Source organism: Rutilus rutilus (genome assembly GCF_951802725.1).
Source record: "Rutilus rutilus genome assembly, chromosome: 9".
NCBI lineage: Eukaryota > Metazoa > Chordata > Actinopteri > Cypriniformes > Leuciscidae > Rutilus > Rutilus rutilus.
This window is the reverse complement of record NC_140223.1, coordinates 37,731,533-37,744,398: the sequence shown is the minus strand read 5'-3', so window position 1 is coordinate 37,744,398 and position 12,866 is coordinate 37,731,533. Positions and strand designations below refer to the sequence as shown.

At 40.1% G+C, this 12,866-nt stretch overlaps 1 protein-coding gene across 1 annotated transcript in view; it reads left to right on the top strand.

Moving 5' to 3' along the window:
- mmp28 (matrix metallopeptidase 28) overlaps nt 1-7,042 on the top strand; it is a 32,607-nt gene extending 25,565 nt beyond the window's left edge. Inside the window, exons 6-8 of the mRNA XM_084419796.1 lie at nt 4,586-4,729; nt 4,803-4,967; nt 6,015-7,042. Coding sequence (XP_084275922.1) covers nt 4,586-4,729; nt 4,803-4,967; nt 6,015-6,394 — 689 coding nt within the window. The 3' untranslated portion in view covers nt 6,395-7,042. The remainder of the gene's footprint in view (nt 1-4,585; nt 4,730-4,802; nt 4,968-6,014) is intronic.
- The last annotated feature ends 5,824 nt before the right edge of the window (nt 7,043-12,866 follow it).

Here is a 12,866-nt window from a genome sequence, read left to right as displayed (position 1 = left end):
TGCATTACTAAAATCAAAAGTTGTATTTGTTAACATTAGTTAATGCACTGTGAACTAACATGATCAAACAATGATTGACTGTAACTTTAAGAAAGCTTAATAAATAATGTAGTTAATGTTAGTTAGTTAATACATTAACTAATGTTAACAAATAAGACCTTACAGTGTTACCAAACTGTTTAATGCACTGGTAGTTCCAGTCCATTTATTCACCATTCAGTATTAATGTGCTGCTTTGATTAAAGCACAGAGACAGCTGTTTTTAAAGTTTTTAAAACTTGCAGCTTCACTATTAGTAAATAGACGGTGTATAGACGCAGGTAATTCCTGAACGCATCTCTCACTACAGTGCCTGCTTTTTTTGTTTTGTATTTATTTATTTTATTTTTTTATTAAATTTTGTTTAGGGCTTTTTTATTTAATTTGGCTTCTAAGTAGTTGTGTGTGTGTTTGTTTTGTACTTCAACACTATTGTATTATCAGCGTTCTGTTACTGATTCAACAGTTTTTTTTTTTTTTCATTTGTGTATCCAATAAAGGCTTGCAAGATTGCCATGATGCAGATGGGCCCAGTCAAGGAGGTCAAATTCTATCATTTTGGATGGTTCCATTTGCCAAGGTTTTGTAGCGTGTTAACTTCTGTGTTGTCTGTTTGTTTTTTTGGATGACCAAGGCTACTGGAAACATGTTTTGTTTTTATTTAGTTTTTACTATGCTTTCTATGCATATATTTTGTGTTTGTTTATTGTTGGGGTTTTTTTTGGTTTGTTTTTTTGTTTAGATTGCTTTCCAGTTTTGAAAATGTAAACTTGCAGTGGGTTGTTCTTTGGCAATATTAATAAATGATGCAAATGTTTTCAGAAATGTGTTTGAATCATCTGTTGTAACTTATCTTAACATAAAGAGGGGCCATTTTTACATTTCTCTTTTCTGTATGTTGGATATTGTTGATGCAGAGTTCACTTAGTGTCAGTGATATTCAGTCACTGAGTTTCCCAAAGTTTAAATGGCACAGCATGCACACACAAAAACACACATTTAAGGCTTATTTAGTTCATTCTTGGCTAATATGTGGCTGAACAAATGGCCTGCTTGTGGCCCAGATCTGGTAAACAGGAGTGGACCACCCAAGTGCCATCATTTCAGGTATACATACAAGGTGTCGAATCTGGGCCCGAATTAAAATGAACTGTGGCTCAGATTTGTGCCAGTTCTGCTTCATTTGTTTTGTTTATGGCTGACATGTGGCATTGCTATGGTTTAATTGTGGCCCAAATCTGGCAAACAGGAGCGGACCGCCCAAGTGCCATCATTTTCATCTGGCCCACATACCGCGTGGAATGATGGCACTTGGGCGGTCCGCTCCTGTTTGCCAGATGTGGGCCACAATTAAGCCATAGCAATGCCGCATGTCAGCCATAAACAAAACAAATGAAGCAGAACTAGCCCATATCTGGCCCAGAAACCAAAGTTGCTGTGGCCCAGATCCGGCCCACACTTGACACTTTCATCTGGCCCACATACCGCGTGGAATGATGGCACTTGGGCGGTCCGCTCCTGTTTGCCGGATATGGGCCACAATTAAGCCATAGCAATGCCGCATATCAGCCGTAAACAAAACAAATGAAGCAGAACTGGCCCATATCTGGCCCAGACACCAAAGTGGCTGTGGCCCAGATCCGGCCCACACTTGACACTTTCATCTGGCCCACATACCGTGTGGAATGATGGCACTTGGGCGGTCCGCTCCTGTTTGCCAGATGTGGGCCACAATTAAGCCATAGCAATGCCGCATGTCAGCCGTAAACAAAACAAATGAAGCAGAACTGGCCCATATCTGGCCCAGACACCAAAGTTGCTGTGGCCCAGATCCGGCCCACACTTGACACTTTCATCTGGCCCACATACCGCGTGGAATGATGGCACTTGGGCGGTCCGCTCCTGTTTGCCAGATATGGGCCACAATTAAGCCATAGCAATGCCGCATGTCAGCCGTAAACAAAACAAATGAAGCAGAACTGGCCCATATCTGGCCCAGACACCAAAGTTGCTGTGGCCCAGATCCGGCCCACACTTGACACTTTCATCTGGCCCACATACCGCGCGGAATGATGGCACTTGGGCGGTCCGCTCCTGTTTGCCGGATATGGGCCACAATTAAGCCATAGCAATGCCGCATGTCAGCCGTAAACAAAACAAATGAAGCAGAACTGGCCCATATCTGGCCCAGACACCAAAGTTGCTGTGGCCCAGATCCGGCCCACACTTGACACTTTCATCTGGCCCACATACCGTGTGGAATGATGGCTCTTGGGCGGTCCGCTCCTGTTTGCCGGATATGGGCCACAGTCAAGTGTGGGCCTGATGTGGGCCAATTCGGCTTCATTTGTTTTGTTTACGGCTGACATGCGGCATTGTTATGGCTTAATTGTGGCCCACATCTGGCAAACAGGAGCGGACCGCCCAAGTGCCATCATTCCGCGCGGTATGTGGGCCAGATGAAAGTGTCAAGTGTGGGCCGGATCTGGGCCACAGCAACTTTGGTGTCTGGGCCAGATATGGGCCAGTTCTGCTTCATTTGTTTTGTTTACGGCTGACATGCGGCAGTGCTATGGCTTAATTGTGGCCCATATCCGGCAAACAGGAGCGGACCGCCCAAGTGCCATCATTCCGCGCGGTATGTGGGCCAGATGAAAGTGTCAAGTGTGGGCCGGATCTGGGCCACACCAATTTTGCTATCTGGGAGTCTTCCTATCTTTCAATGTAAATAGCTCTGTCTGTTTCACAACAGCCTTCGTGATGTGCAGTACCACTGCTTGCACTATTAGCTACTGAATATGTAGCTGATGCATTCACGACACAGCCTTCTGTTTTCCTTTGTTTCTAAGGGCACTACGGCTGGAGCTAACGTATGAATCTCAACAATGGTGACAATCAGCATAAAGCTTCATGCCACAGTGCAATGAAACTACGGGTGGGCTACATACCACTAAACTAAGCAATGTTCAGTTTAACAGAAAAGAACGAGAGAGAGAGAGAAGAGAATGGCAAGATTACAATCAGATGACCACGGCCTATGAGAAAAATCAAAGAATCAGGATCCCCAGCAGGCACAGGATGTAGACTTTTGTTGAAAATGAAAGTCGGGTTGACATCTAAGTCCAACATTTGTTTGACGTCAAGCTCCAACGTTGGGCTGAAGTCGAGTTTTTGTCTCGAAAAAAAAAAAAAATTACATGCATGGCAGTACACATTACCAGCTTAATTTATTACTAACCAGGGTGACTTTATTTCTGTCTGATGTCTACACTCTACAGAAGTTCTTATTGAGAACAAACAGAGGATTAGATGTTAATGTTTGATTGAAAATGTTTAGTTTGAAGTCACCATCATTGTGATCAGTGTGGCTTTAGTTGTGCAGTTAGATTTTTAACATTAGTTTATCTATTGCTGCTGTAATTGTGTTTGTTATGGCAAGAACTGCAAAAGAACTTGAGTTCAAAAGATGTTGGCTACTTGATGGTGATAGACATGATGATCATCATGTAGTGTTTGATTCACTGATCATATTCAGAGTCTATTCTTTTAGATATCATGTTAATAATTTCACATTATGATTGTAATAGTCCTGTGATTGTCCAGCAGTGTTCTAATCTGAGGGACTGTGCACCCAAAAGCTTTAAAGATACACGCAGACATTAAAGAATCAGCGTATGAATCTTAATAACGTTGACATGCTTCATGTCGCAGTGCATTCTGGGTGCATCATACAAAACTCATCTATGTCACCATTGTTGAGATTAATTTGCTGATAATTGATGTCTGAGTGAGTCTGATAGATGCTGGAGTTCAAAATGTTCAGTGGAAAATATAAAATTACAGGCTTGCTATAATTAATAATACAAAATGATAGCATATCAAAAGATTTAACTCTGGATGGCATCAGTGAAACAGACCACTATATGATGATTATATCTTTATCATCAAGAAGACAATATCATCTGATCACATTTTCTCTTGCTTCTCTTGCTACAACAAACACAGTTACAGCAGCCAGAGAAAAACTATAATGTTAAAAAGTCAAGTCAAACTACCCAACTAAAGAAATACGGATCACCATAAACCAAACTATTATTTTCAATAAAACATCAACATCTAAACCTATTCTTAATAAGAACTTCTGTAGACATCTGACAGAAATAAAGTCAGTCTGGTTAGTAATAAGTGAAGCTGGTAATGCTGTTTGTGGAGTTGTTTAATCCTCCTCTGCTGAGATCTTCACACATTTAATGTGCTGCCATGCCTTTCACCCTTTTTTGCAGTGCGGCGCTTATTCCAACCAAAATTCAACGTCTCTCCGATGATGGATCTTGACGTCAAACAAACGTTGGGTTTAGACGTCAACCCAACTTTCATTTTCAACCAAAATATAACGTCTGACTGACGTTGGATTAGTTGGAGTCCAACGTCTTCTGAAGTCACATTGATGTACTGTGTTTGCTGGGAAGAGGCACAACTTAAGAGTGTCATATACACTGGCAGTATATAAGTAATAAGTACATTGGCATTCTGCATGTGTGAGCAGGTCAACCACCTGGGGGTACAGTGAAGCCGCTGGAAGGACGGGCTCTGAGATGGCCCATGCAGGACTGGCAGATTTCTCAAGATCCTATGGAAGGTTCCCTCATACCCCACTACTGCCAGGGTTTCTTTGATGCCATCACCATGGGTAAGAACTGGACATTTTAATGGACACATTAACACTCTTCCTCGAACTGTGTAAAGCTGTCGTTTTTCTGTAGATGAGAATGGGACAGTGCTGGTGTTTCAGGGCCATCATTTCTGGACGGTATCTAATGGCAGTGTGAGCGATCCTCTTCCGCTTCAGGCTCGCTGGCCGCAGCTGCCGTTGGCTATTGAAGCAGCTGCTTTCTCCCCGCTGGACAGCAAACTCTACTTCTTTAAGGGTAAATACCTCAGACCGTTACCCAAACACAGGTAATACAATATCCAGGGCAGTCACCCGTGTTCCAGAGTGCAGTTTTGTCCAGGGTACATCTGGTCTCATGGTGATATAGTGTATGTTTAGTGTATGTTTAAAACTGAATGCAGTGTCAACCCTCAAATCCCCAAAAGCAGGTTTTGTAATTACAACTTCCATAGAAAGCAAAGTGTCTCAACTAAAAAATTAAAATAAAAACATACTCTGCCAAACCGCTCTCAAGCGCCCACAGCTTTGGCAGACACATGGCCTAAGGCTCCTCCTGAACTTACGTTTACAACTTTATTTATTTATATGAATTTTATCATTCATATAGCCATACTGATGTTTTTTGTTGTGAACAAGCGTTCCATAGGCTTTTGGGAAAACAGAAAAACAAACCATTTTTATATTCCACAAAAGAAAGTAAGTAATAAAGAACTGATACAATTCAAAGTTTCAAAGCAGCTTTACAGAAAATCATGATGCTGCAAATGTTTATAAAATATTAAAATCTGAATGCCTTATAGACACATTTAGCAGATTAGAGCTGTGAGATAATAAAGTTGACTTTTTACGAATATACAACATGAGTTACAAGTGTACTGTATGTTTGTGGATAAAGCTGCTTTCCATCTTTATATACAGTATAGAGCAATGCGATAACAGACTAGATAACACATTTTACAACAATATAAAATATTTTCTATAGTATCATTAAAGTGAGTGTACTCTATGTATGCATATAAAGTTGGATGTACTATATATCAAACTTTTAATAAATTGCCTGGCGAATATATAATTAGCATTTTGCGACAATATAAACAATCAAGCGGTTAAGATTTGCTATAGAGTATATATCAGTTTACATGAGTGTGTATCTGGGTATAGTATTTGATATACTAGTATTTGTATAATTCGTTCTTATTAATTCGTTAATAAAACCTAAGAGTGAGTAAAGGTCATTTTTAGGTAAACTATTCCTCTAAAGAAGCATATTCTCAACACATCTCCATGTTTTTTCTCCTGGTAGGAAGACGGATGTGGCGTTACTCAGGCTCTGATCTGGACCCTGGATTCCCCAGGAAGAACAGTAAACTGGGCTTACCTTCGCACCCGGACTGCGCCTTCTTCTACCAGCCTCTGGGCCACATGGTGCTCTTCAAAGGGTCCCGCTACTTTGTCCTGAACCTGGAGTCTCTGAGCATTGAGCCGTACTACCCTCGTGCTCTGAGGGACTGGAAGGGTGTTCCCCGGGGGGTAAACGGCGCCTTGACTCGGCCCGATGGAAAACTGTATTTCTTTAAAGAGCAGCAGTTCTGGAGGTTTGATCCCGGGAAGCTGAGCATTACTGCGACTGGACAGTGGGAAGAGAGGCTGCCATGGATCGGCTGCCACACGACTCCATCATAATGAGCTACTCTGACCAGAAGAGGCAGTCAAAACTAGATTCACAATATTAAGAGGCGTTTGGGATATGTGCAATTAATGTAAGGCATAAAGGTTTTGTCTGGGAAAAGGACTGAAAAACAATCTACAAATGCAACAAGAGCTGGGCAAAGTGATGTACTCTGGCAAACAAAGAGTTCAAGTCACCCTGTGATGATATGTCTGCTTTAAAGGCACACTATGCAGTTTCCGTTTTTCTCAAACAGCGACCCCTAGAGTCTCCGTAGTCTATTTAACGTTACTGTCGTAAATACCACTCACGCAGAGCCGTCTCTGCACTCTTCCGACTGTGCTTCGTTTTCTTCGTCGACTCTGCCGTGATTCACGTCTGAAATGCGTGCTAGTGTCTTCCATAGAGGCTGCTTCATATGTTGTTGATGTATGTGACGTCGTGCCGTAAAGCAAGTTGTGACTCTCGTGAGATTTGTTGGGGCGCCACCTCTCAAACTTGCATTGCTGGTTTTGCCAGCATGATGAGTTTTAAGGGATAAAATTATTGACTACAGGGGGACTTTAAGATTTTTTCTTTAAGTCTCTTCTGCTCACCAAGCTAGTAAAACAGTAATGTTGTGAAATATTATGACAATTATAAAATGAACTATTTTCTACTTGAATATATTTTAAACTGTAATTTATTCCTGTGATCAAAGCTAAATTTTCAGCATCATTACTCCAGTCTTCAGTGTCACATGATCCTTCAGAAATCATTCTAATATGATTGAAAACAGTTCAATGTTGAAAACAGTTGCTTCAAATATTTTTGGGAAACTGTGATACACTACCATTCAAATGTTTGGGGTAAGATTGATCTAAAACAATAAATAGAAATTAATACTTTTAACTAACAGCATCAGCAGACATTAAGACATTAATGATGTTATAAAAGATTTATATTTCAAGTAAAGGCCATTCTTTTGAACTTTCTATTTATCAAACAATCTTCATTAAAGGGATACTCCACCGTTTTTTCATATTAAACTATGTTATTCCCTTAACTAAGACGAGTTGATACATACCTCTCTCATCTCAGTGCGTGCACTTAATCGCTCTGGTGCGCGGCGACACTTTGAAAGCACTTAGCTTGTTATATTCAATGGTATCTAACAGCAATGAATTTAGAAGTGACCAAACACATCAACGGTTTCCCTATTTAAAAACAGTTACAAGAGTAGTTATACAACCAAGTATGGTGACACAAAATAAAACGTGGTGCTTTTCTAAGTGGGTTAAAAAGGATAACTATAATGTATGGCGGAATAGCACTTTTGGGAGTACTTAGACTCGGCGCAGTAAAAAGTCACGTTTGTTCTATTGACAGAAGCAGAGCCCGTCTACGGAGAGCCTGCCCACTCCCTATTAAGTCCTATTGTACCGAATTTTGGTTGTAGTTCCACCAGAGTTCCACTGGGGGCGATCGCCCATGAGTGCAGAATGAATGGGAGTCTATGGGGCTAGACGGCTAAATTTGTCTCTTTCACCCGATTGCCGTTGAGAAATCTCAGATTCGATAGTAGGTTTTGCAAGTTCAACATGGGTTATAGGTCGAAAGTTGAATGAACGAGTACTTATGTCCTTTCGATTTCTTACAGGTTGAGTTGTTGTTGCCCATAACACGCTAGCATTCTGCTAATGAACGCTGATTGGTCAGTGAAGGACTGATTACAACCAGAGATACCGCTTGATGGCATCGTGGCATCCGAAGTAAACATTGATGTGTTTGGTCACTTCTAAATACATTGCTGTTAGATACCATTGAATATACTGGGCTAAGCTAAGTGCTTTCAAAGTGTTGCCGCGCGGCAGAGCGATTAAGTGCACGCACTGAGACGAGAGAGGTATGTATCAACTCGTCTTAGTTAAGGGAATAACATAGTTTAATGTGAAAAAACGGTGGAGTATCCCTTTAAAAGGAATCAGTTTCCAAAAAGTATTAAGCAACAAAAACAGTTTTCAACATTGATAATAATGACCATTATTTATTACTGATTACCCGGCCTTAACCTTTAGAATTCCTGCAAAATTTGCCCTAAAACACCTAAAAAGGCATACCCAAAATACATTGGATGCTGTTCTTGAACCATTTGGAGTATATGCATGGTTTCAGTCTCTTTTGAAAGGGGACACTTTGAGGTTTGTTCCTAAACAGTCAGAATCAAGTCTTACTGGTATTGAGTAATAGAACTTCCACTTACATTTTTTTTTTTGTAAACAGATGCCTGCAGATAACTATAGCTGGGAGGTATTAGCTGGAAGTTGAGATTATTGTGTGCACATCCCAACATCTGGCAGGTGCTGGACAAAAAGGACTACTAAATAGAAAAGATTGAAATGTCCGCAACACTGCTTACTCCCATATTTTAATAAAAAAAGCAACGTTTCGACCCTACTGGGTCTTCTTCAGGCAAATGGTAAAGCACATTTGATACAGAGATATGTAGGCCTTACAATCAACTGACCCACCCTGTGATTACAATTAGCTTGATTGGGTCTAAACAAGCCTAATGACCCCACTCATTATTGAATTAAGAGAACAATTGCATAGAAAAAACAATCAACATACACAGGAAACAATTCCATATATATATATAAGTTAACCCCAACAACACATATTAACCCCACAAAAAGAATTTTTTGGAGAAAAAGCCCCACATATGCATATAACTTGCTAAAATGTAGTCAGAAACAAGAAATTACCTAAACAATCAGTAAATACTCACATACATGTCATGTATATATATAAACCCACAATCAATTACATAGGCTACATAAATACAAATTATATTATGACATATAACATGGCAAAGCCATACATTATAAGAATGGCTTTATATCAAACTCTTCATTCAGGCCATAAGGAGACATTGTGTTTAAATAATAAATCCAAAAAGTTTCCCGTTGGAGAAGCCTTTTACCATGATCTCCTCCTCTAAACGGTTTATTGACCCGCTCTACCCCGATATATCTAAGGGCGCTGACATTATGCCCAGCTAATTTAAAATGAGCGGCAACAGGACTGCGTTCATCTCCTTTTCTGATGGTGCTTCTGTGCTCACTGATTCTAGTCCGTAGCGCTCTCGTTGTTTTACCAACATATGATAACCCACATGGGCAACTGATTAAATAAATAACATGTGTGGTGCTACATGTGATAGTGCCGCGAATAGATAATGTCTTACCAGTGTGTGGATGATTAAAATTTTTACACTTATATGTGTACGAGCACTGGGCACAACTGCCACATCTATAATTGCCATCTGGCATAGGAAAAGGCGTTGTAAGTTGTGGACGTATGTCGTTCTTAACTAGATGGTCTTTTAAAGGCAGGGTAGGTAGGATTTATTAAAAATTAAAGATCCAAATTTGTTAAAACTTTCTATATATATCAATACATAATTAAAATGTAAGAACTCTGAAAAAAAGAGTATAAAAATCAAGTGACTCTAGACCGTTTAATCTGTATTAAACACAGCTCATTATTTCGATTCGGGACGAATCAAAGGATTGGCTTAGGCGACTGTCACTCTCTCGCAACCATGGCAACCACCCTTTTGCCACACAGCACCTGCCCACTTGCGCGCGACCGTTTGATTTGAGGAGTGCGAGAGGCACGGAACCTGATCACACCTCCGTCCAGTAGATGGCGGTAATGCACTATGTTTGCAAGCTGCCAATAAAATCTATCGAAGAAGAAGAAGAAGGCACTGAACCTAGGAATACCAAAACAATGGCAGAGAAAGAGCAATCTAAAGTGACATGATGTCACTGCATGCTCCTTCCCCTCCGCTTGTCTCAGGTAAATAATGCGTCCTCTAGCTCAGCGGTCGGAGTCGCGCGTTCATGTGTTTTGGGGGCGTGGCTTTGGAAGAAGCACAGAAATGAGGGGGTGGAGTGAATGGAAATAATGAGATGTCTTTAAAACAGTCGTGAGAGGTCTACAGACACTCGATTTTGATACTTTCTTTTTCAGAGTACTTACATTTTAATTATGTATTGATATGTACATAAAGTTTAAACAAATTTGAAAAATAAAATTTTTAGACCATTTCTACCTACCCTGCCTTTAAGTTAGAAGCACGCTTAAAAATAAGCTTAGGCTTTTCTGGGAAAACTTTGTTTAATTTAGGGTCCGAATCAATAATATGCCAATGTTTATAAACAGATCCTCTAAATTCTGACACAAGTGGAGAATATTTTACACAACATAGAGGAGACTTATTTGGGTTTTTTGTGCGTTTATTTGATCGAAGGCACTCATCTTGCGTTATCTGATCAAAGCGTGCTTTGGCTGAATTAACCCACTCTTGTTTGTACCCTCTGTTGAGGAATCTTTTTGTCAAGTCCGCAGCTTGCTTCGAGTAAGATGTGTTATCGCTGCATATTCTGCGTGCACGACTAAACTGACTGATTGGTAGACTTTTGACCAATGGCCTGGGATGAAAACTATCCCCATGCAGTATAGTGTTGCGATCCGTAGGCTTGCGAAAAAGATCAGTTTTTAAGCTCATACCATCTTTATATATCTGAATATCAAGAAAACTGATGCATTGTCTGTCATATTCCAAGGTAAATTTCAAATGTTCGTTACAAGAATTCAGATACTCATGAAAAACATTTAATTCATCCACTGTGCAGTCAATAATAAGAAAAATATCGTCAATGAATCTCTTGTAAAATAAGATCTTAGAGTAAAAAGAATTTCTCTGATGCAGCACAAATTGATTCTCAAAACGACCCATATATAAACAGGCATAATTAGGGGCCATTTTGCTTCCCATGGCTGTGCCTTTCTTTTGAATATAAAACTCATCTTGGAAGCGAAAAAAGTTATTAGTAAGAACTATATTAGCCAAGTCTAATATGCACTCAGTGCTAGGTTTTAGCTCAACCTTACTTAGAGAGAGAGGTATTAGCTGGAAAACACAGTGGGATCACAGCATGAAGGCTTACCAAGCCAAATTTAAAAGTCGATAACAATACCTTAGATAATGAATGTTTTACACATGTACAAACAACAACAAACCTCAAAGTGTCCCCTTTCAAAAGAGACCATGCATATACTCCAAATGGTTCAAGAACAGCATCCAATGTATTTTGGGTATGCCTTTTTAGGCGTTTTAGGGCAAATTTTGCAGGAATTCTAAAGGGTTAATAAAGCAATAAATAGTTTACTCAGTAAAAATAATTCTCAATATTATATGTTTGTTTGTTGAGCTGTAGAGATCCCTTGCAAGGTTTAATTTTTTTAATGAACAAAACTACACCTGAGAGAAAGTTTAACATATCGAATACAGACTCTTTTTTTGAATGCATTTATTCAGGAGACATGACGTAGTCAGATTGTCAGATCTGTTAGAGGGAGATCATTCACTGTCAGACTCGTCTTGTGTCTGTACGGTGTCTCGTAGGGCAGCATACTGTGCCATGTTAGGCAATCCTGATGCTACAACAGCTCAGAGAACAGCGGGAATTGGCCATTCTTTTTGCATCAAACCTGTATAGAAAACAGATGCAAGGAATGCAATGAAATATAGTCAGTATTAGACTTTTAGACTTATATTTATATCTAATGCAGTGTAAAGTGATCTGTAAGATTTAGTGTTTGTGGAAGTTACCATTGATCTGTCTTCTCATCGTAGCGCTCCACATCAGAGATGGTGCTGAATCCATTAAAGCCTCCGACAGCAAACAACTGACCATTAACTACCTGGATTTTGAGGAAAGTAAAAAGATCACACCTAAACTAATGCGGCGGCTACTCATGGGAGCGATGAGAGTCTACTGGTTTGTTTCAGGGTTGAAGCTCTCAGCAGAGGAGAGACACTCGTTCCCATTAAAACCACCACAGATATAAATCTGACAAACACAAACATAACATGCATGATGTTCGTGCACAATCATCACAGACTGATCAGAAAAGCAGTGTTTAAAACACTCAGTAAATTTTATGATATTCCTTTCCATTTTAACACTATTCCTTATGCCATATCTCTATTTCCCCTTTCCTTCATGCTTTACAGGCATTAAGAGTCTCCAGCAGAAGAGTGAGGGATCATGGGTAAGTGCTCTTACCCTGCCCTGCAGTGAGGTGGCGCTGGCGTCACTCCTCTCTTCATTCATAGGTGCCATCATTGTCCACTGATTGGTGTTTGGATCGTAGCGCTCTACTGTTTTAAGCGCTTGTCGTCCATCAAAACCACCAATGGCATAAATGAGCCCGTCCAGAACAGCAACACTAATAAAGCCTCTGCGTTCATTCATGGGGGCCACCTACAACACACCAAATACATCAGTGTGCGAACACACACCAATACAACATCTCATCGGTTCTGTCAGTTGCAAATTAGTACAATAATACAATTATTATATTATATTATGCAAAGCTACAACAACTGCTGGAACACACAAAAAAAAAATGTATCATGATTTTACCACTTTT